This window comes from Pleurodeles waltl, chromosome 3_1 (genome assembly GCF_031143425.1).
Source record: "Pleurodeles waltl isolate 20211129_DDA chromosome 3_1, aPleWal1.hap1.20221129, whole genome shotgun sequence".
Classification (NCBI taxonomy): domain Eukaryota; kingdom Metazoa; phylum Chordata; class Amphibia; order Caudata; family Salamandridae; genus Pleurodeles; species Pleurodeles waltl.
Window position 1 is genome coordinate 1,978,821,023 of NC_090440.1, and position 25,552 is coordinate 1,978,846,574.

At 44.6% G+C, this 25,552-nt stretch overlaps 1 protein-coding gene across 1 annotated transcript in view; it reads left to right on the plus strand.

Moving 5' to 3' along the window:
* The window catches only part of NXN (nucleoredoxin), a 325,735-nt gene that overhangs the window by 236,681 nt on the left and 63,502 nt on the right, over window positions 1–25,552 (plus strand). Inside the window, exon 5 of the mRNA XM_069226372.1 lies at window positions 15,425–15,531. Within this exon, the coding sequence (XP_069082473.1) occupies window positions 15,425–15,531 (107 nt within the window). The remainder of the gene's footprint in view (window positions 1–15,424; window positions 15,532–25,552) is intronic.

Genomic DNA, 25,552 nt, shown 5'->3' on the forward strand with positions numbered 1-25,552 from the left:
TCCGACCTCCACCGCTCGCTCCCCCGCAGCACAATTCCAAGAGCTACCAGATCTCTGGGAGAGCATCAGCCTTCAGCTTGTCTCCGGGCCGCCCAAGTCAGAAGCAAGCTACGCGGTCCGCCGAGGCCGCTGTAAGCCAGATGCCAAGGCCAGCTCCACAGCTCCGGTATGCGCCCTTCTCTCTCTCTCGGCGTCTCTTTTGCATCTCCTACCTGACCCTCTGCCTCCAGACCTCACCTTTCAAGTGGGTCCGCTGTGAGCATTGCAAGCCCCCCTCCATCTGCAGCTTTTCAGAGGATCTGCTTCGACCCTCGGCTCTCTGCGCCTCCGGCTCCCCCGCAGCTCGATTCCAAGAGCCCTGGGAGGGCAGCGGGCTTCAGCTCGTCTCCTTCGGGCTCCGGGCCTCTGATTGTCGGAAGAAACTGATGCAGCCTGCCAAGGCCCCTGTAAGCCCTCTGTTGTTTTCGGCGGATCCAGTCGGATCTTTTCTGGGGCCTCTGGATTCCTCTATGTCTACGCCTTCCGTGCCCTTGACAAGGTGCGCTGAGTTTTAGGATTATACAGGAGTTAGGGAGTCGAAAACTCAGTACTGGGGGAAGATCTCGGGATTCGCGTCCTGTCTGCCATCTTGTTTGGCCATCTTGTTTGGCTCAAACTAAACAAAATCACTTGTTCTGACTAGTGCCCATCCTGCTGAGCTTTTTGTTCCCAGAGCAGGCTGATGGTGGAAAAGTCACCACCAAGGGCTGGCAGCAGAATCTGAGACAAAATGGTAGAGTAGAACGAATCACAGCTGACAGTTACAGTGTAGAAATGAGAAACAAGCGATGCCCGGTCTCAAGGTTCTGGGATGTAGGACCGTCATTGTGGCCTCATGACTCGGGATATTTAATGTGAGAGTGTTGCTTGTAACAAAAGCAGACGTTTCTACTTGCAGATAGGTGGAAGGAGGCGGCTGGGTGCACATCTTGCGTGCAGCTTGAATTAACAGAGCTCCAAGCAGAGGATCAATAATGATGCACCATAAACAGGTAAAATAGGTGCCAAGTGCGTATGGCTTGACCAGGTAAGGCGGTTGGGCTATGTGGTGGCACAGTAGTACACCTAAGAAGGGACTGTCCACAGAACCATAGGCCCTGTGGGCAAATTGAGGGAAGGAGATGGTGGGTTGCTTGAAACACCCCTATGCAGCTCCTATGAAGGCAACTAATGTCCCTTTATTCCACTATCAACTGGCATGCAGCCACGGGAAGAATCTGCTTGTGAACCCCACTGAAGCTGGGAACTTAACTGTGGGTATAGTTAGAACATGCAACTGCAGAAATTAAAGTGTGCGGAATATCTGCACCAAAATTCAGTGCAGTCACGAAAATTAAAAGTAGCCCCCTGCTCCACATCAAAAATGTCAGCATTTCTCCAGACCTGGGCTAGAACCACTGGAGGTTCATCCATTTGGTGACTAGGGCAGTGGGCATAATGGAAGGTGTGGGCTCTTCTCTTCTCAATAATTACAAACTGTTGTGTGGCCCAACACAATCACTAAAGTGGCACACCCAAAGATAGGTCAGGCGTAGTAGTGGTCCAATTAGACCCCATGGTGTGAACCCCGCCTTTCTCGCAGCCTTGCAACTGGGCATCCCTCCTGCCCCCCAGGCTGCGAGGATGATGTGGACATGAAGTCCTAGCATAGAATCTCGCACCAAAGCCTCACATCGATAGACACAAGACACACTAAGACATCCTTAGAATGCATGCTATAACTGCCAGAATAGAAAAGCAGGACAAAAGAATATGTATAATGAAATAATGGAGCAGAAGATGAGCTAAGAATGAATAGAGGCAATGTTTAATGTGTAGAAGGTGCTGAATATGACTGCCACCAAAAAGGAGGACCTAGAAGCAAGATCAAGAATCAACAAAATCCGTATACTAGCCATACCAAAATCTACAAGCACAGGCAGGCTAGAAGACTATGTTGAAAGAAAGGCTGATGTAGCTGTTTGGGATTGAGTCCTTTTCATTACCTTGTAGAGAGTGCACATGGTTCACCATCCTCTTACTCTTTAGATACACAGATTCTACTATGTGCCTGGTCAGAGAGAAGCATGATTTATCTTTTGACAGGAATTCAATATCCTTTTTCCTCGATTTTACCATATTCGTACAGGAGTCTAGGCAAAAATTCCTGCACATCAGAAAACAGTTGCAGGAGGAGGGCATCTAGTATGCCATGCTCTACTTGGCCAGACTGAAGACTTCATTTCAAGACCAGCAACTCCTCTTCCAGAGCCTGCAGCAGGAGGCTGACTGCCTGGGGAAAAAGTTCGGGCTTCCAGAAACGCCATCAGGATGAGGATCACACATCGTTGTCTAGTCTGAGTCACATGAACTAAATTGATATATAGTTTACATTTTTTTTTATTTTTATTGGCATTCACTCTACCATCTACAGGATTCAGATAGCAAGGCACCTCTGTAAGAGAAACTGAAATCTCCTGTGTTCGCAGACAGAGTATTTCACAAACTTCCCCCAATATTCCTAAAGGAAGTATATGAGCTGTTAATATGTTACTCAGTGTTTTCAGATATGGTTGCTGGAGATGAGTTGTCGGGCACTACGCAATCATCCAATGTAGATATGGTTTGGAGGATGTCCATTCTGTTCCCTTCTGGCCCTCACGAATACATTTGGAGGAGTAGGGGCTGACTGTCATGGTGTTACCCATTCCTGTTAACCCACAAAGGTTTTAGAATGTGGGTCCCATACTATTCCACTGTTGGGGATTTGGGATTGGGGAGGGTAAGGGCTCTTTTTATGAGGAAGAACGATTTATATCCTGATAAGATTGCGCTCCCAGAGGAATGAGAGGTGGGTTGGCTGGAGTGAGAAGGGTTGGGTTCACCTGAGCTACAGCACTGTTCTTGTTCTAAACAGTGAAAGGGCTTTCAGTCTTATAGCAGGCAGATTAATGGCTTCATAGTTCAAGCTAAATACATCAAACATCTTGCATGTGATTTAAGGTAGTGAATGGAAAATAGGCCCATGGCTTTCCTAACTGGAAATTTTAGGCGACTAAATATTCCTTGAAAAATGGGCCAAGTACTAGCATACCTGGATAGGCCCAAGATCAGTATTGCTTTTATACTGGAGACGCATCCAACCAAAAAAAGAGTCTGCCTTTGCTAAAAAGTAGGGTGCCCTTGGTATCACTTAGTCGTATTCCTGTTATGCCAGGTGCATGACAATACTCATTAGAAAGAGCACTAAATTCAGTCTTTTGGGCACCAAAATGAGTGAATAAGACAGGTTTATGAATATTGGGGTGAACTAGAGGGACAGTATAGTATGATCGCCAATAACTATGCTCTGTGTGGACGAGGTGAGATTCCATTATGACTTGTGAAACCAGGTGAAGTCAGTTGAACCATATGCAGTGTTGTAGGGGGGAGATGTTTGGTCCTCATCCCACCAAGGTACACACCAATTGAGGCCAGTTATTTACATGCTTTCTGGAAGGAGCACAAGTTGATAGACATCTGTCAACATAGGTACCGCTTTGAGGGAGGAAGGCACATATTTCTCAGCTGTAAATAATAGGTAGTCAAGACTAGAGTTCTGGCTGTCCACCTGATAGCTTCTGGGTGGTGGTGGTGGTGTGCCACTTTGCTGGGATGATATCTGATCTTGCTCTGGGCTTAAATTCCCTGAGCTAATTCTGTCTGTGGATTAGTAGAGGTTAAGGACAGGAGGGCTGTCAGCCAGGCTGTTCCACGATGAGCACAAGTCCATGAGAGAGGATCATTTTCAGCTAAATGCTGGCACGGAGCAGGAATGATGGAAAACATGTAAGGTGGAGGTTTGAAGCTGTGCATGGTCAAACAGGTTAAGGGTGTTGAGATCATTGAGGGACCACCTGATTTGTGTGGATAGTGAGATTAGGGAATTAGAGGGAACATACACACACTACATCAGCCCAGTTGAACCTGAGAAGATCAGTGCCAAGATCTCTGATTATGAACACATAACAGCCAAGGAGAGCAAATACCATGCTAAGCATGCCTGAGCATGGACACGTGGGTATGGTGAAAGCCAAGGAAAATCAATGCCCTGCATGGTTAAATAAGCATGACTGCAAACTGTATTTTTGGGGTAGAAAGTCCGAGTGGTAATCTGCGCAAGAGGCAAATCACATTTTGTCCATGTTAAGTAATATTATCCCAGATTGCACTCTACTGAGCACAGTTGCTTGGCGGCTCAGGTAGGAGAGTAACTGGAAGACCTTGCCTTGGCCTGGATAGGGGAAGCATATAGCCAATATCTGGACCACCAATTTGAAGAAATAAAGGGGATAATTAGCAGCACAGTCTCAGGCACAGTTGGGCTATCCCCACCCATTCTTGTGCAGTTGGCAACCTATGTGCCGTGACGGGATCACTGTGAAACTAGGGCCCGTCACCTTGTTTAAGTAATGTCGGTGACCCCTGTGTGCCTGGAGGGGGCCGTCATGAAGGCACAGCCATTCCCCTGGATCATCTTATCAAGACGGCTCTGAACACGGACTAATTGCCGAAGTAGCTGCAGAGGGGACATCTGAAAATTACGGAAGCCTGACTCGTCATCTCAAAAAGACCAGCCCGGGTCATGGAACCTCAGCACCAGGGAACCGGAACCTGTGAAAACACACCCTAGTCCTCCTGCTCGGCCTCCATCAGACTTAACTGACTCAATGGAAGCAATCAGGTCTGTTGGGGGCTTGCACAAACTTAGCATGTAGAGCTGCTAATGTTGATGGCCAAATGTGAACCTTGTTGTGTGGGGACTAGCGTTGGCCACATCTTTAAGTTGCCTTCATTATTGAGTGCAGAATGTCCATCCCCACAGAGGGACTCTACTATACTGCTCAGTAAAGTGCTAGCACACTGACCATAGGAGACTGTGGATATTATTTAGTGTGGTGTTCGTTTGCAATTGGTGTTTGTATTGAAATACTACTTTTTCCATAAGAGTATTTGACTGGGCAACCAGCTTCTTGCACTTACTGTTTGTACTTTGAGTCCTGGGCCCTAGTATGTCTCGCACCTATTTCCCTCTCATTAAGCCTTGGATTGCTGGACCCGCACTCAAAGGGCAGTGCGTAGCCCAGTTACTTAGGACCTATAGTATATCTGGCCCCAAGGCAACAGGAGTAAATGGCCACCAGAGGTGGGCACAGTATCCCTTGCTTGCTTTGGTGCCCTCTGAAAGGGGTTTTGACACTGCCTCTGTAGAATGTTTTCTCCAAGAGATCCAGGGCTCTCGAAACCCAATCTCAGTCTTCAACATATGCTTGTCAGGATTAATCAGTAGCTCGAGAAATGCTAGCTGTGTGCTTATAACACTCTTCAACCTCAGATGATGGTCGTGCATACAGATTCAGTTTACAAAAGGAGTTGCTTATGTTTCACTGACTGTCGAAATAATTAGTGTGTCTACATAGTGGTGCAAAAGCCAGACGTGTACTTGATGTAGATTATTGAATGTGTAAATTTTAATGTTATCACAAAATTAGGTGAATGTAGGCAGGCCAGGCTTGGTGCAACGGTGCTGCCCATTGATGTGCCTTCAATTTGGTGATGAATGTTTTACTCAAATTGGATTTTGTTTCATTAACAGTCATAGCAGCACGTTCCATGACAAATTAAATTGGTTCATGTATTCCCATTCTTTGCTGAGTCCGAGATCCTCGACTATTCTGAGCGCTGCCTCTTGGCAAATGCTTGTACATAAGGCTTCAATATATAGGCTCCTCAAGAGCTCTGTTTTAAAATTGAAAAGTAAGTCTTTCAATCAATTCAAGATATCCTTGCTTTCTTGTAGATATGTTGACATTGTCCTCATTTGACCACGTTCCATTCTTCCTTAAGTCTTTAAATATGTTTCTATGGTGTTAAACTCTGCCCCAGTGGTACCAATCCACTCAAAATTCATTATTGGGCATACTAGCCCCTAAAAACTCCCCTTTGCCCCTTTAATGTAGTGCTGCGTACGTTTTGACTCTCTGTTGGTCATTCCATCTGTCAGCCTCATCTGTAGTTCATGTAGAGGTCAAACTAGTCTACCACCTTTAGGGACTCTGCAGGAGTGCCTTCTCTGGCACCAACACAGCCAGGCCACAGCAGCGGTTCCAGTGCTTTTGGGATCACAAGACCATTTTCTGCTGTTTGTCAGCTGCCACAAGCTCACCTTTGCCTCTTGCCTATCCATCCAGCTGCCAACTTAACTGGGAAACCACAAGATGGGTTGCATGACTTTAGAAACCTTCTGTTAGTTTCATGGTGAAGTTTGCTGGCTGGACTTAACCGCCAGAGACTGATGCAATACATTTTAGGCCTTAGCTGCTTCCTTTGAGTCACATAGATTTTTTAATGGCTAATCTGTGGTTCAAGTGAGTCCTATCTGTTCAGGCTATACAATAGGTTGTTACGACTATTTTTATTTTTCAGAAATTTCAGTTGGAGAACATATTTAGTAGAGGCATTTTACTCTTTTTGTAACGCTTTTTAGTTTGAGTTCTTGTTAATTTGGATGTGGATTTGAATGCCTTCTACATACATTTGGAATAAAATGTTATCAAGGGAGTTGCTATGGGTTAGGGGTCTTAAGTATATGTTAAAGGGCAAGAGATGGGCCCTGTGGCTTTGTTTGATGTGGACAGTTACCTATATTAATTTGCTAGATTCAGTTAGAAAGCAACACCATGGCTCAGTTATTCTAGTGACACCCACCGCAAATACTGGGAGTTCCAGAAGATTTTTTTTATGTGACGTATTAGAGGTCACCAATACATCAGTTAATTGTGTGCCATGGAGAGAGTGCTGTTCCCCACAAACTACAGTAGTTGACGTGTTACCTCCATCTCTATAATTTGCTAATAAAGGTAAGTTTGAAATGGCTCTGTAGCTAGGAAAGTCTCTTTCGTTTTGTTTTTTTAAAACATTTGTTTAAAAAAAAAATTCAATTTGTTTCTAGATGTGCTTCACAAAATGGTATTATCGCATTTGTATAGTGCTTATCAACCCTATGTTGGCCTCTGAAGCTCTTACCAACACAGATACGAAGCAACACAATGTAGGATGTGGTGAGCGTGATGACTAACAAGGTGTGGTTATTGTTTTATGGGAAGCAGTGCCTGGTGGTGTGATGGGTGAGAGAGAAACATGCAGATTATAATTTTGCTCAGGACTAACTAGCGTAGCCGAGGGGCAGCAGGCAGCTATATGCCCACATGGTTAAAATAAAAAAGGGGGGTGGCTGGGTGATAGTCAGATAAGATGCAGTAACCCATACAGCGGCACGTTCTGGGCAGAGATGCTGTCAAGTGATTAAAAAGATGCTAAAAGGGCAAGAAAGGGAATTGGCGACATAAGCAGAACTCATGCTTCATTTTCCCGGCTTTGTCACTGGTTAAAACAAATATTTCTTGAACATAATGGTGAAATTTGTGGAGACAGTTATGTTATCCTTTAAATCACAATTACTTATGCTTTGGTGTAAGTCTTAGTCTGTAGTAAAGTCTATGGTGCACTAATTTCTGAAGATTTTTAACTATCATGCAATCGTTTTCCTACAACTACTATAAAATGATTGTTACCAGTAAATAATGTTAAGATTTTGCAATGCATCAAAGCATAATAATAATATGTTTTAAAAGCTCAATAAAAATATGAACAAACAGTAAAGCTAGTTTCAGGGCACAGCGGACGTTTTCTGACCATTGCAATGTAGTTGTGCTCCACATTTCTTTTGCTAAACAATTTTTATTGAGTTTTGAACGAGGTATACAAAAGGAAAACCACAACAGTCCCCAACACCAATCCCTCCGTAGACCCACACTTCTCTGTATAACCAACTCATCAACCACAACCATGTTAAATAATAGGTGCATTCACAAAAAAAAAATTGCCCCATTAAAGTTCATGATATTTGGTCCAACCATTTCCCCCACACCCCGTCATGTTTATGAGGACACCCTTGTGTTTCATAGACTTGTCTCTCCTGGTGTGCCTACAATCAACCCCTTGTCTCCACTTTGAGAGGGATGGTGGACTCGGAGTTCCAGCTGGCCACAATGCCTCTTTTCACCACCATCAGGGCCGTCCCTACAAAGATACGTTCTGGTTGTGGACCATCTACACCTTCCATTAGCCCCAAGAGAACCAACAATGGGGACAGCGGCACCTCCCACTGCACTATATCAGTGAGTTCCCTCAGAATCTCCGTTCAGCACCGTATGAGTGGACATGCCCATATCATATGGTAAGTTTGCAGACGTTGTCGAACATCTAGGGCAGTTGGAGTCAAGGAGGAGCCCTGCTTGATACATCCTTTTGGGCGAGAGATAGGACCCATATAAGACATACAGTTGTAGCAATCGTAATCTGGAAGACATTGTGATCACCCTCTGTGCCATCAAGGCATCTCGCCAATCTTCTTCCTCAAGGGGGCCCATCCACTTCTCCCATTGAGCTTTAACATGAGTCAGATCGCTTGGCGTATGGTTAATCATCATTTTATTCACTTGTGACCCCCCCTTCCCCAAATCCCCCCCCCCCCAGCCCCCCTTTCTCAGTGCCCCCTATGCACTTTGGCCTCAAGCGGACTGTATTCTGGGAGGGAGTCAGGGTGGGGCAGGTGTGTATGGAGGGCGTGGCGTAGTCGCAGATATTTGTAAAATTGAGTGTAGGAAAGTTGATAGGTAGCTTGCAGGTCTTGGAAGGATTTCATGGATGTACTAGCCCATACATTGCCAAGTTGAGAGATGTCCAGTAAGTCCCATTTACCAAAGCACTGCAGCATTTCAACCAGGTTCCCTACCAGGGGGGTGTCTGTTGGGGTCAGAGTATTCATCCATTGAGTGTTCCGCATTGCTGCACGCTAGGCAAGAAGTACCACTCAAGTCACTGAAGCCATAGTCATGGGGAGTGGGGAGCTGTAGAGCAGATCTGAAATTTGCGGGAAGCTGAGAGAAGCGAGCTGATACGCCAGGTCCGCTCATCCCCCAGTAAACCAGTCGTGGATGACCAGGAGTTGGGTGACAAGTAGTAAGGGTTAGCCATGCCCATTCTTCAGTTGCAGGTACCACTTCGACAGTATTTCAATGCAGTTCGATGCCCAGCTCACTGCCAGAGAAATGAAGATGCATTTCTTTCCAATGCCCGGAACCAGGAGCGTGGGATTGGTGGTGAAAAGTTTGGAAAAATATATAGGAGCCGGGGTAGAATCATCATTTTGTAAAGTGCCACACAGCCCAAAGCATTTAGGGGTAGGAAACGCCACCTCATCAGATTCGAGTTGGTCTGATGTGCCAAAGGTGCAATATTTAGGGACCATGTCAGCTCCAGAAGAAGTGCCACCCAGACACCCAAGTACTTAAAGCTCAGCCTGCAGATTGGCACCGTATCTTGAAAGGCATAACAGTCGTTGGATGGTGCCAGTTGTACCAGTACTGATTTAGAGGGATTCATACAAAGCCCTGATGCCTCTTTAAAACCGCGCAATAAATGTAGGCTCCACGAGCCTGTATCAACAGGATTTGCCATTTAAAGTAGGACACCGTTAGCATATAATGCAATACTATCTTCATGGGCCTGGCCCCAGTGCCAGCCCTGGTACAGAGGGTCCTTTCTAAATACTTGTGCCAGCGGCTTAATGGCCATGGCAAAGAGAAGGGGATATAGAGGACAGCCCTGCAGTGTCCCCTTACAGATCGGGAACACCCAGGAAAGAACGCCATTAAGCTGGGCTCAGGTTACCGGATTCATATAAAGGGCATTGACCAGTCTACGAAAACGGGTTCTCATACCCGTTTGCTGAAGGATGAGTCGCAAATACTCCCAATCCACTGTATCAAACGCCTTTTCAAAATTGATAAAAAGGAGTGCCAGATCGAAAGGTAAGCAGTGGCGCTGTGCCAGTGCTGCATGAAGGTGGCGTATACATTATCTCGTGCTCCGATTAGCCATAAAGTCGCATTGATCCAGATGGATCAAAAGTGGTAGTACCCTCTTATGGTGAGTCACCAGAATAGTGACGTACACTTTCACGTCACTATTGATGAGCAAAATCAGTCTGTATTCAGTACAGGACCTTGACGGCGGGTGGGTTTTTGGAATCACCACAATTGTGGCCGTATCCATTCCCTCCGGAAGGAACCACCTCATTGTATAAGGCAAGAAGTTGGGGCATCATATTATCGCAAAACACTTTGATATTCAGATGGGAAGCCACCTGGGTCTGGCGTTTTCCCAGAGGGCATGGCCAAGGAAATTGTTTCATGTATTTCCTCACTCGAGATGGGTTCATCTAAGATCTCTGTTTCTAGCTTAGGTAACCTGGGAAGAGGCACGTCCGTCAAAAACTGGGGTGTATATTCTGGGTCTACGGTCGGCAATGGTCCATGAAACCTACTATAGTAATTCACAAAGACTTCCACCACCTCCTGTAGTTTAGTTACCATATCTCCTTGTGAGTTCCATATTTCGGGGACAATTCTCGATGGTGATGGTGGGAGACCACCAGTTAAGTAGTTTCCCATTTTTATCACCCCTCCCATAGACCCGGGCCATTGATGCCCGCCACAAATGTTTAGTAGCCTTCATTGAGTGGTCTCAAATTTCGTCTCGTATTAACAAAAGTTGGCAGACTCCTAGGCCCATTCGGTGTAATGTTTGGGAAACCTCCAATTGGACCCGAGCAATTTTGGATTTCTTTCTGTAAATGTTGGCACATGCTTTCTGTTGCAGGTACCATGCATTTAACCGCACCATTGGGTGAGTATCTTCTCTGTGTAAGTAAGGTGACAAGCAGTCCACTGCCGACAAGAGAAGGAGATCTATCCCTAGAGTGAGAGTGGTGTGTCGCTGATGTGTATTGACAACGCTGGGGGTGCCACACCCACCAGGCGTCACAAGGCCCCAGGGATGTCAGCCAGGTCGCAACCCTTGGTTGTCTCTTGGTACCTGGGTGACCACCATAGGGAAGGAACAACGTAGAAGGATAGTTACACCCCTCAACCCCTGGACAAAAGCAGCTTGATAGACCCTATTGAAACCTTTGCGGGCCAGAAAGGGACAGTGATCTCCCATAAGGTGTCTCCTGGAGCAGCAGCACATCAGGGTGATGACGCTGTGCAAAAGCTGGTACCGTGGTGTGCTTTATCTTATCTAGGAGACCGTTAACATTCCAGGAAATCTTTTGTACGGGCCTTACCATGTATCAGTGTAAAGAGCCTAATTAGTTGCCATCAGGGTTCTCCCACCCCCAGTCCTCTCTGGATCGGGTCAGGGGATCCAGGATTGTCATATGTGTTACTGTAATGGTGCTGTGCCTAGATTTGTGGGGGAATGAGGAAAGGGGAAGAGAAAAACTACCAACCGCTGTACAAAACAACAATTGTAGCATATCAAACAGTATGCTTGCCCACCCCCCAACTACCACCCCCACATCCCCCCATATAACATCTATATCAAAACATCATAACCTCAAAACTAACGAGCATTCGCGGACCCCTCCATTAGGTAGTAATCTGAATAGCCAAAAGTCATTGCAATGAGGAAAATGACAGAGATACAAATACAAGCTATTGTAGTCTACTCTAGAAAACGTGCTGTTTTCCAGATATGTTAATTCTGGGCCATCACAGCACTGGGCTCCGGGACAAGTCGGTGTTGCTTGGGGCCCCTACATTATCAGGGGGAGGCCCCTCTGCTGACATCCTCCAGTAGAACATCGATTTCCGACTTTCATAGCCCCTCCAGTCAGTCTAGGGCCGGAGGCTCCATTCCAGGACTGAGGTGACAGGGACCCTGACCGGCAGCGCGACCTCCTTCGCTGGGAGATAATGTGTTTCCTGAGTCTTGGGGTGCACCGATTGGTGGTCCGTTGCCAGCGCCTCTACACCTCAACAGGAACTAGGGTCGGAGGAGGCCAACAGCATTCCTCCATGAGCCAGGTCCAGGTAGCTGCAGGATTGTTAAAAAAATAAATAAAAAAGTCTAGTTGGCGTAGACCACTCTAAACCGGGCCAGGAAGAGTAGGCGACACAGAACCTCCATCGCCCTGAGCTTCTGTTTTACTTCCACATACGCCTTGTCCTGTTGCTGCACCTCCCTGACGTAATCGAGGAACAGAAGGATTTTGGTGTCTCTGCAGTGTAGTTCACTCCAGGAGCGGGCCTCCTGCAATATTGTGTCTCTGTCTCAATAACTGTAGAGCCTGAATATCACTGGCCTGGATGAGGAACCAGGAGGAGGTTTAGCTGTAAGAGTATGGTGTGCCCACTCATTGGCAAACCATGGGGAGAAGTGGTCAGATGGCATCCATGTTTTAATTCATTTCTCGAGAAAAGGAACCAACAGCTGGCCATGTATATTTTCAGGGAGGCCGATTATTCATAAGTTGTTACGCCAGATCGATTTTCGGCATCTTCAGCTCTAAGATGTATTTCTGAAGTTCGTACTAGGAGTTTAAAGACCGAAGATTAAGGGTCTGCATTCTATCCTACACCTTGGAGATCCTGGTCTCGGCTTCAGTTATTCTGGTTGTTGCATTGTGGAGATCTTGGTGTACTAGGGCCACATCAACTCTGATTTCTCCAATTTTTGTCTCTACTGCCACCTGAGACAATTGAATTGCTATGGAAGGTTTGTGGCCACTGGCTCCGATTTTCCAGTCAGAGCTGATGATGCCCCCCCACCCCCAAAGACTAGTTGTCGGCATGCCTTGCTTCTCCAGCACTCCCCAAGTTCTTCAACAGCCACCTGGAGAAGGGGCCAATTCGCATCTAGGAGCCGAGAAGGGACACACTATCTCCCCTCCGGGGCAGCTGTTCCGTCTCAGCGAACCCTATGCCACCTGTAAGTTAGTATCCCCTCTGCCCCCTGCCATCAATGGCCATCTTCATACAAGGAGGCAGGAGGGTGAAGAACACTCTGGTCTGCAGCTTCATTCCCAAGAGAGCCAGTAGGGCCTGTGGAAATTAATTCAGTGTGTCTCACCATATGACTGCCCCGCCCCCAGCTCAGCCACGGTCCCACCAACAATCTAGTCTTTTCAGAGCTTTTTAGGATATAAGTCTTGGTTGGCCCCTTGGATGGCCTCAGTTCTTTCTCCCATTCCCAGGGTCCTTCACCTCGGGCAATAGGTCCCCAAAGTCACTCACACAAGGGACCAAACTGTCAGCCACCGGTCGCAAGTCTGTTCGGGTCCTATGGCTGTCCCACTCCCATGGATCAATGGCTGCATTGTGGCGGGCAGAATATGGGCACACGATGCGCTCTTCCTCAACCTGTGCGTGTTCTCGGAGGGTGGGAGGGGGCCTCAAAAGTTATGCTCATGATGCCTTTGTCAACCCATGCTCTTATCCGGCCAGGGAAGTCTAAGCGCCTCGGGCACTGCACACCGCCCAGCTCTCTCTGATGCTCACCAGCACAGCCCTATCCGCCCTGGAGCGGCGAGGTCACGCATCTCTGCTGGCCGGTCACATCACTTCACCCAGTGCCCTGCCAGGGTGGGAGCCTCTGTTCGTTCTTGCCGCCCGGACACGGGTGAGCCGCCCCCAACCTCAGGGCCTCCAGTTCATTCAAGGGAGGGGGGTTCCATTCACCGGCAGCTGCTGCACACCGTAGGAGTCTGTAGTCCGTGTCCAGGGGCGAAGGGCCGTATGCCCTCTCACCTGGGGTCAGGCCTCCTCCCTCTCAGCCATGGGACCCTTTCAAATGCACCCCGCCCCTCAGGGGAGCAGGACGTCTCGCAGGGCCGCTCCGAGGGAGGCCGCCATTTTGTGTTGCCGCGCAAGAGTCTGCTTCAAGGGCTTCGTTTTGCCGCCTCCTCCCTTTTTTCTGCTTCGAGCAGCCCTTCAGCCATCTCGTCTCCCGACGTCTCTCTCTCTCTTCTTAAAACGTTGGCGAGTGAAGCTCAGGTTGAGGCGGATGACAGATGGATCAGGAGCACTTCTAAAGTGCGACCACAATCGAGATGCCTTGGCCAAGCCCCTCAGTTGTTCTACACATTAGCAGATTATTTCTTTATCAAGGTTAGAAACAAACAGGTGAGGGATAAGGCACAATTCTGGGAAGACAGAAAGGGAAGTTCAATACATTGTATTTTCTTATTAGAATGTTTGTCAAGTGGTACATCTGGCCAGGGTTCAGAACCGTGACTAGCTGGGCTTAGGCCTGCTGCTGAGGTGACCCCTGCAATTTCAGAGAAACCCCAGTTCACTTTGTTTTAGAATAGGCTACTTGTTTTACCATAATGGAGCCTACCCCACAATACCATGTCAACAATATGCATAAAAAGTATATTACTGTGTTCCCTTGTAGCTCTCCGTTTTTCAGTCATCCTCCTTCAAAGGCTTCAAAATTGATTGGTCATTGTGAAAGGGGCTGTATATAACACACATTGCCAAAGCTAATAGGTCCCGCCTATCTATTGCAAGTGCTGAGCCAGTGGCTTTGCCAATATTTGCTGTAAAGTATTGTTTTTAAAAAAAAAGGTTTTTAAAAAAAATTGAAATATTGGAAGGAAATAAACAGCATGGCTTATTTTTCAGATACTTTTTACTCAGGAAACTCTGAACAGAATTAAAAAAGATTAAGGTAGTTTCATATTATAAAAGGAAATTCTTGCCAAGGCCTAATTTATTTTCCACATGATTCAGCCATTTGGGGTTCTGGAGTAGCCCATGAAACAGATTTATGGTCCTCCAAATGAAGTGTCATGCTAAGTACACCTTCTACCTCAGAGGCCAGTTGAGTAAGTGCAGCAGATGGACCTTCCCTCGTGACATAAAAGCCTTTGTGTGACAAAGCTTATTCTTTCATTCATTATGCGGCATACATAAGATAAAGCAAAAGCAACACTTAGATTTTACGCTTCACCCTGTACACCTGCAAACAAATCCCCCTTGGTGTATTTTAAAGGCAAGTTGGGACTGGTGGAGAGCAGTGGACGGGACGGGATGGGTTAAGCAGCACCAGAGGGAATGGGCTAGAAAATACAGGCACTCATTGAATGTTGAATGAAAAAGAAAAAAGTAGTTCCCTTAATGTGATCTGTGGAAGGATACAGTGCACCAATGAAAAAAATCATAAAGAGGTTAGGCTTCAGGGAGGGGCAAGCACAAGAAGAAGAAGGCAAGCCATCAAATAAGAAGCAAGCAAAGGAGAACAACAATAAAGCCAACCAATGATAAGCAATGGACTGGTGCTAAGTCCACTGTAAATTTTAAGCTCACGGGCAGGCTTAGTAAGCACCTGTAGAACATGAGAAAAGTGACTAACAAATGAAAAAAGTGTTAAGTGGATAAAGTCATTCTTAAGCAGGATGTGAAGATTCTAAATGTTTTTCTATAATTGTTTTTTTTTTTTTTTTTGCTTTTCCCAGATCTGAAGACTCGTTTAAGCAATACTTCAATGAAATGCCCTGGTTAGCCGTTCCATACAGTGATGAAACTAGAAGATCACGCTTGAACCGTCTTTATGGCATACAAGGTAAGACAATTAGTAATTAATATTTTTGTATGCATTATTTCTAGAATGCAAACCTAGCCGAGCTGTGCAGAGGCAAAGGCAATAAAGTTAACAAGTGGTAGGAGGTGTAGCTGGTTTGTGGACTGTTAACATGTACTGATGTAGAGTTCTTTAAAGAGGTGTGTCTTCAACGTTTTCCTACATTGGAGCAGTCCTGACGGACCTCTCACACTTGTGCATCTAAACCTGGGGTACCATAGCCTTTGGGGTGAGTGGTGTTTTAATTGCTTCTGATTGGTTGATGTTTGGTTCTTTTGAGATGCGGTCAGTAGGCTAATAATGTGATCATGTTAAACTTTCCTGGATGTGTTGAACATTGTTCTGCTCACTATGTCTACAATGGGACTCCACTTCAACAACAGAAATGATTCAAGTATACCAATCTATGAAAGATTTCAAGACTGGAGAACTGCAGTTACTGACGATTAACATTTTTTCTCTCTGCTGCCTCTCTTATTGCCAAGAAAAGAAAATATCTGACCATATGAAAATGGTTCTTTCAACCCACAAGTGGCTATCTTCAAAGCTACTTTCATTACCTAGAAATACTTACTTTGGCCCCACCGGCTTAATTTTCTTGTGTCTGAGGGTAATGAAATCTAAGAAGAACACCACATTACTCCTAAAGACAGACCGGTTCAAGAAGATTTCCACCACGTAGCAAGTGTTTCCAAGCAACGCACATACAGTACAGAACTCCCTTCCTTCCAAGATACGCTCTGTCCTATTCTTTCTTATGTGAGTCCTATTCTTTATTTTATGTGATTCTAGCCTAAAAGAAAATATAGTTTAGAAAAGCAGAGATGAAAGAAAGAATTGATGAAAGCAGTAACGAGAGAAAAGATTAAAGAAGCAAAGACAATCAAGTAAAGATAGAGGGAACGAGAAAGAAAGGAAAATCTAGAAAGCAATAATTATGTTATGAAGAAAAAGAATAAGGCAAGATGGGGAAAAAAGGGTTGAGGTGGAAAGAAGTGAAACCAAAAACAGAAGTAAGAAAAACAACGAAGTCGGAAGAAAGAGAGATGCTATGTTAGAAAAAGGGAGAAAGAAAAAGTGAATATGATTAAATAGGAAGTATGCTAGACATAGAACAAATAGGAGAAACTGCTGTTAGAAAGAAATATTGACATTGAAAAATAAAACTTAGTAGTAAAGAACAGTGGAAGAATGAGCAAAAAGTAGAAGAAAGAACAATGAAGAGAAGGAGGAGGAAGAACAAATGAAAGAGGAAAAGGTGCATGGCTGAACATAAAAAAAATGAGTGGAACAAGAAAATAATTTAAGGTAGACGACTACGGGATAAGTGATTTGTAATGATACAGAGGAGTAGGAGAAGGAATGAGAGGTAAATGAGCGAGAAAGTGAATTTCAATAATGAAAATTTGGATGGGAAATTGGAAATAATTAATTAGTCGTGCACTGAGAATAAGCATAAAAGGAGGACAGGGGGACTAGTGGGTCAGGAGCATTCGTTTGGAGGTGTTACGATGGAAACTTTGAGAAGTAGGTTGTAGATAGAAATAGAGATTTAAACGAGACAAGCTTGGAAAACAGGAGTGCAAAACTGAGAAGTGGAAGTGTTGGAGTAAGAAAATAGGGAAGTTTGAGTTTGTAATAATACATGTAGCAATTAAGGTTGGCATTGTGATCATTACTCTGCTCCCTCCTCTGTTCCATCTTGCAGATATTCTCAGGATTAAGTGACCCTGTAATAAAGTTGCCCTTCATGTTGTGATCATTTTAGTCATTATAGAGACCCTGGAACAAGAAAACTCATCTTGACATGTGAAAATTAAATTTACTACAGCTGGTGGCACTGGCATATGGCACTAACACGCTGTTCTGGGGAGGTCGAATGTTATGAGAATATCCAAAATTACGAAGATTCAAGGCCTGGTATCGGATCGGCATACCTAGAGTAGGGGGCATGCTTGAAGAGGGAGGGGTGAAATCATTCACTAGGTTGCAGATTGAATATCTTATAGCTACAGGTCAAATATTTAAATATGCTCAGTTTAAACATGCCCTACAGGTTGTTGCTGTGTAATGGTCTGAGATCCCAGTCTATTCCCTGATGGAAAGCATAATCCTCATAAGTGAAATAGAGCTACAGGCAATTTCCTCCTCATATAAAACCTTCAGCAGTAAAACCCCATATGGGCTAAAGAAGTTAAGGTTGCAATGGGAAAGATATATTGGGGCAATGAAAGAGACAGACTGTGAGGTATCCCCAATGCACAAAAGGGATGGGGCAATCAGAACTAGGATGCATCTAATTCAACTAAAAAATCATTCATAGAGGATAGGACAACAACAGTAGACTGCACAAATTGACCACAATGTGACTGCAAAAAGAACACCTTTAATCACACAATTTGGAGCTCTGAAAACCACAGGGGTATTGACCAACTATACTTCGAGAAATGGAAAAGGTCCTGGACATAGTGACTCAATTGGTAATACTGGAATTCCTGAATGACATAAATTGACCAAGACAAAAACTAGTAGTAGAGGTAAAACGGAGCCTAGGAAGGAATTAGGGCTCTACAAGGGTTCCCTTAAAGACTGAAATACTGGTAGCGTACTTTACTTAGCATTGCTACTAAACTGTCTGCTTGAATATGACCCAGTTGTTCTTTAGGCCAATTTTAATCTTTCAGCATCATCAGTTTTAATGTATTGAAGATCGTTGGGCATATTTGCACCTTTGCTAATTTTTAAAGTTATCTGGGGGGTGGTGGTGGTCGTATTGTTTCTCTGCACTTGACACTTCATTAACATTTTGAACTCGGGGGGGGTGGGGGGGTGGTAGGTGTGTTCTAATTGCAGCTCTGTTGTGAGTCACTCTGAGAATTCTCCATTTGTTGAAGAAGCCACCATGTTTGCAGGTAGCAGTCTAGTTGTTCGTGAGGGGATGACCATACCCCATATAAGCAGAGCTGTTGCGTGGATGCTCGCTAAGAATAGTTGTCTACTTCGCAAGAGTTAGCTTGCTGCTGAACTATTTACTTGGATCTGACCCTATGCTAAAGTTGTTAATTGTTATTTTTTTATCTTTCAGTTAATCATGTTTAATGTATTGAAGATCGCTTAGCAAATTTACACTTTTGCTTATTTTTGAAGTTATCTGAGTGGATCATATTTTTGCTCTGCCCTTGACACGTTCTTGACATTTTTAACTCTAGGGGGAATTGCAGCTCTGTTGTGAGCCGCTCTGAGAATTCCCTGTTTGCTGAAGAAGCCTCTGTCTTTACAAGCAGCTGTCTAGTTGCTCGTGAGGGGATGTCCATACCCCAGAAAAGCAGAGCCGCAGTGCAGATTCGCACAGCGGGTATGTCGCTGGCGCACCTAAGGCAAACCTGTCCGCACTTGGCCCATGCCCAGGGCTAACCATGCTGCCCATTTTATTCCAGTTTACGGCTCGCACATTTCCTACTCTTTCACTGAACTTTATATCCTGCGCTTAAGTTCCCATTTTAGAGGTATGTGCATTACACGTCACAAATCTTTGCCTTATGTTTGTGTCCACTGTGCATGCATCTTTCTGGGGCGGGATATGGCAGGGTCTAACGTTCAATCTCCTCATTTCATGCAAATAGGGAGATCTTTAAACATCCGGACAGCCCTAATGTACGATTTCTGCACAAAAATGCCTTGCATAATTTTGACCTAGTAATAGAGGAAGAGCTTCATATCCTCTTCCTCACTGAGACAAGGATGTCAGAGATTTCTGCCCTTGATATTGTACGTACAGTTCCAGGGGGTACACTACGTTTCATTGTGATAGAGTAGGAAAATGAGGCAGGGGCGTAACCATTCTTTTTAAAAAGAGTTTGAAATGTGTCTCATTTGAGTTAACAGATTTACAGGGAGCAGAATCCCTTGGTTTTTGTCTCTCCCTAACTGCTAATAAATCTTTGGCCAGTGCTTAATTTATCGACCCTCTGGTTATGCAGGAGTTTCTCTCCTCTCTGGATGACAGTCTATCTGAATATCTGCTTCCATTCAACAATTTTACAGTCTTAGGTGACCTGAATTTACACCTGGATAATGCCTTTGACCCACAAGGCAAACTTTTACTTGAAAGCATGGCCACCTGGAATTTGAGACATTTTGTGAATTACTTAACACTCTGCTGATCATATCCTTGACCTTATTTTCTGGTGAACTTTATTGATACTAAAACTTTGGAGTGGCCTGACCACACTATTATTCATTTGGCTTGGAATGTTGCTTCTCTTCCTTCAGGCAGAAGGTTTGTACCCTCTTTACCTTTTAGGAATTGGCCCAAAGCCTCCAGTTGTGACATATTGGCATTCTTTGAGAAATCCACCCCCATGAAAAGTGAAGATGTTGAAGTGGACTCTGAGACTGACGACGCCTGGCTGCTGAACATAGCGGACACAGTAGTTTCCATGAAATAGCAGAAGTCTGATAACTCCATCAGCAGACCCTCTTCTGCTCCCTAGTTCAACAAGGAACTTAGGGTCTTGTGTAAGCTTTTGTCAGGTTTTGTCTTTGGCTTACCGTCCAGGCCAGACGGAGATGGCGTGCGGCCTCCGTTCTTGCAGGTCTGGCTGTGGCCGAGGTAAGGGCGACCCCTCCCAGTAGCCATGGTGCTGTTGACAGTAATGCGCCACTACAGTCCGTGCCCTCCAGAAGGAGTCCCAGAGGAAAAACCCCATAGGGAAAAAACCTCCAGATGGGAACTCCCTGGAAGAAAAGGAGGACACAAGGAAAATCAGAATCTTGATGCTGGGTAAAACGCAGGAAGAACAGGAAAAAACAGGAGCCAAAACTCGATTAAAAAAAGACCAGCTGGAGCGTGACCACCACCTTAGAAGTGTTGGAACGCAAAGAGAAGATAATTCAATGCCCTTATATACCCCTAGACAGGAAGTGACAAACAGGAAGATGAAAAACAGCCATCTTGGCTAGGGAAGGGGTAATAGGACTAGATAGGAAAAACACCATAGTAAGAAGGGAAGCAGGTGCATGCAGGGAATCAGAGAAGATAAAGGTATGCTAGAAGAAACAGGAAACTCTTTTACAGCCTTTAGAGGCGTCCCCTACTCTGTGTGAGCAACTACCAGATTGTCGAAAAACTCAAGAGTCCCAATAGTTTCTCAGACATGAGCCTGATTGATGATTTGATCGTTGTGCTAGCCAAAACATCAACATGCTTTCCATGTGTTTGCCACCTTTTTGTTGTCAGAGTCTAACAGGCTCTGAAATCTTGTAAGTCTGGCTCTCTAGACGACCCCTGTCCTCCCTGTATCCTGATTGCTAGCCTGAGTGCCAATAATCCTACCTTGAACCTCCTTCTGAATAGCTCAATTCATTCAGCAACTATTCCTATCTGCTGGAAGCATGCTAGACTGATACATATATTAAAAAAACTATCTGCAGATAGATCAATATTGAGCGGTTTCAGGCCTGTCTCCTTATTACCTGCTGTAAGATATTGGAGAAGATTATCATTGGCCAATTGTCTGATTTCTAAGAACATGTCCAGCTCCTTCACCCATCTCGGTCTGGCTTCCGCCCTCTCTTCAGCATGGAATCCACTTTGATGCAGGTCCCCAGCTCCATCAAGCTGGCTGTGGACCAAGGGAAACAGGTTGCGGTAATATTGTTGAACCTATCCACGGCCTTTGCTACAGTATCATACTCTCCTTCAACGTCTGGAAAGTATAGGCATAGGGAGATCTGCCTTAGCCTGGAGCTTCTCTTTTTTGATGAACAGAAGTCTATTGGTTTGGATGTCACCATATGCCTCTGATCCCAAACCACTAAAGGTAGGAGTTCCTCAGGCTCTGCCCTGAGCCTGTACTTTTCAATGTATATATGATCTCCTTGGCAACACTGGTGGAGTCTTTTGGAGTTCAGATTGTGTCTTATACCAACAATACGCAGATCCTTCTAGCGCTGGATAAGAACGCAGCTAATGCTTTTACAACAGGGTCAGGTCCTGCTTGGCTGTTGCTTTCCAATGGATGTGGCACAGTAACGTGCAGTGTATTACCAGCAAAACGGATCTTTCTTTTTGGCTCTTCACCCCCTTCCGGGATAGTGACTGCTGGTGTGATCATACTCCTCCCTCGGTGGCCACAGCTACATCAGTGCTCAATCTGGGGGTTAAATTTGGCAATCAAACTTCTTTTGGCCCTCACGTTGCAGCAGTGATTGGTTCCTGTTTAGTACTTTTAAAGTTGACTAAGAAATTCTTACATTTCCTACCTGCAGAGACTCAGAAGATAGTAAGTCATGTCCTCCGTATTTCCAGTATCAACTAGTCTAACTTTCTCTTCTGGGGTCTTCTGGCCTATTAGCTGAAGAGACTTCAGCTGGTACGAAACGCCGCTGCACGACTACTACTAAAGGTCCCCAGATTGGTGGATATTTGTCAACATAACAAGCAGCTGCATTGGCTGCCTATTAAAGAGAGGCTCCAGTTCAAATGTCTCACATTGGATCACAGGTCCTTCTATCGAGTTGGCCCTGTATATCTGGCCAATAGGCTCACTCCGTATCATCCTTCCAGATCTTTCCACTCCCCTGGCACTGTACTGACAGTGGTCCCACGATTTAGAAGGAAGAGATGGGATGGCAGTTCATTCCCCTTGCTCGCTGCCAAGGCTAGGAGAGCTCTTCCCTTGGCATTATGTGCTATGAAAGATGAACACTGTTTCCGACAGTCTTAAAACATCATTGTTGCAATCGGCCTATCAATAGGCTGGCTCTTGTTTCAGCCGACATCTAATCTGCCAAGCCCCAGGACCCTCTCCGAGTAGCCGTGCGCTTTATAAATCCTTTGATTGATAGAAGATGGGATGGACCTGTATATTGGAGCAGAGAAAACAATCTTTGAAGCCAAAGGATGCCCAAAGAAGTTCCACAAAAAATAGAAAAAAAGTGCCTCAGAGATTGGTGAGCCTGAGCTGAATGGGTTTCATTCAGAAGCAACTAGTTGAGCGGGCCAGGTGATGACTAGCACACCTTGGATAAAGATAAGGACTCCGTCTCTGACGCCAGATGATATGTATATATTATAGACAATATTTGTTGAGTAACCTGCAACGCTGTCAAAGCTAAATCTTCCGCAAACTTTGATGTATTTCACTGCTACTGGCTACATATGTACATTTCTACTACATAGGGCAAAACCAATAGAACTATTTTTTTATTTTATTTTTTAAATGCAGGAAAAGTAAAAACATGATGAGGTATCTTGAAACTGTTTTTACAGATTTTTTAGTGGGAGGGTCAGCAGTGCGATTAGGAAAAGCAGCACATTGGGTAGAGAGAAAGAAAACAGGTCAGCTACTGCCGAGTGCTTAAAAAACAGTTCCCTGATGTCAGCCTTCCGAGGGTACAAGTCATTCCAAAAGGCCTGCGCTCCAAGGGTGAAACCAACATATATGCAGTAATAACCATCAAATGAAAAGCAAGCAGATGAGATTGACAAGAAAGCTAACCTTATATGCATTGGTCCGACTCATAACCCACTCTAAGTATTGGTGTTGTAGACTGTAGGTCTTTGACAACTTTCATTTAAATGCTATCTGTATGCAAGACCTAAAAACAAGTGCCTGACCAGCTGTAAATTACCTTGGGAGGGCGGAAGGAATTGGTTAGCTACTACTAGTGTTCAGGCTGGCAGCCCAGCCCTTGCTAGCCCAGCGTACAACAGTATGGAAGGAAGAGTTTGGAAGGGTGTTTGAAGCCATCTCATCTTAATGGAAATTGCATATCTGGACCTTCATGACTATGCTTAGTACCCATCTGTCTTAGTTAATGATTTTCTGATAACAGTTATAAAAGGACACTTACCACCACACTGGATAAAAACACACACTTGGATGTGGATGTTCAGAAGAGCTTTTAGTATCTCTTAAAGGATACCTGATTTATTTTAGAAACTTTAGTTTCAGTTGCATAAAATGGAGGGTTCAGGATAAAATGCTCATTTTTTAAAGGCCTCAGGATACTCCGCAAACCCTGTTTTGTGAGCAGAGTAATATTCACACTAAAATAGTCTGAAGCCTAGTCTTGAACTTTTGCAACCCCTCGTCCATAGATCGAAACAAAGTTTTACCATCACGTTTTAAGTTTTTGACTGTTTTAAATTATATAAATGTCCCGCTACAACAAAGAAGTACAAAACAAAGCATGACAGCCCTTTCATGCAGAGATGTTCGTGACCTGTAATATGTAGTGTCCTGTGTGGCTTTAAATTTAGGGTTGTAATGTCACATAATTTATCTACAATTTTCAAAATAAAAACGGGTTTTCTGCATCCAGAGACAGAAATTCTGCACACTTGTTTTAATTGTCCAGGTTTTGTAGGTGTTAAACTTCAATAATCGTTTGAGCAATGGCCCCAGCGTAAGGAAAGTGAGAGATTCTAGTATAGGGGTCTCCAACAGGTAACTCAGTAGATGACTGGCACCTCGCCAGTACCCTCGAAGTAGCTACCTTTACTGCAGCACAGTATGTAATTCAGAATGTCTGGCTGGTTTTAAGATGGCAGTGCTATACATGTCCGTATTCTCAAACTGAGCATATTTTTCTGTTAGGAAAAGGCAAGTGTATTATTCCAATATGGAGCATGCATATTTGATGGGAAAAAAGCATTTTGGGAAACTGATATTTAGTTGCTTGAAATCAAAAAGATTAACAATCAAAAACATATTTACGCTGAAATCGAATTGAGGATCTTTATAGCGGTTAGTATTTCCTTATTGCCAGTGAGCATTTTCTACAGTTGCTGTGATTTTGTTACTTATTAGTCATTTGGAGGCTTTTAGAATGCTGAAGCTTTTCGTCACATTGTTGTTAGTAACCCTGACGTAAACACTGGGGTTGGATGGTATTCTACAATATCAAATTTTAAATATTGTCAAGCTAAAATATTGTATCCAGAATATATACTACCCCAATATCATGAAGGTAAGTGTTTATAGGTAAGTTTAATTTTATTTACATTCTTAACTCCACCTCTGTTTATCTTGAAGACACATGTATCTTCAAGGTATGTAGATGTGGAGTTAAAAATAGTAAATCTATACTTATATGTACATAGTTTCACGTTATTGTATTACTCAATATTTTGGATATAGTATTTTGGCATTTCTCAAAATGTTGTCACTCAGCATAGTGACATACATCTGGTTGGTCACTATTAGTAATCCTGAAAGGCGTGGTCAAGATTGTGAATGAATTTGATGTGGTCACTACTGCAGCAATGGCCAGAGCCTTAGCTCTGAATTGTTCTCATTGATTAGGAGTAGCCCTTATTTAAGACTGGCTTTGGACCCCGCTTTCGCCGTATGGTCCGACTGCTTTATACAAACCCAGCGGCTCGAGTGCACATCAATGGGGTGGTGTCGGAGGCCTTTACCATATGCCGTGGGAACCGGCAGGGCTGCCCTTTATCCACCCCTCCTTTTTGCCCTGGCCTTAGAGCCTCTCGCACGGCTTATACAATGCCACGCACTGCTCACTGGATGGAGGCGGGAAACGGGCTGTAAAGACCACATTGCACTTTATGCAGACAACGTACTATTATATCTGTCAAACCTGCAGACAGTGGCCCTTATTGTTTTCACCTCTTACAACTATTTGCAGAGACCTTCGACCTGATCCTTAACCCAAACAAGTCACTTCTGATGCCCTTGTCCAGATATTGAGAAGTCATGGACTGGCAATCGAACATACCAATCTGGCACCTTAGCTTCCACTACTTAGTCATCAATGTAGCCCTTGACCTGTCCCTGATCTGGTCCCTCAACATAACACCAATAGTCAGCAAGGTCAAAGCAGACCTCAAGAAGTGGCAATCACTACCATTAAACGTCATGGGACGAATCACGTTATTAAAGATGATGATACCACCCTGCTTCCTCGATCTTTACCAAAATTTTCCCATCAGCATCCCTTACCACTGGCTTAAAGAAATTGAATTCTTGGCTGGTGC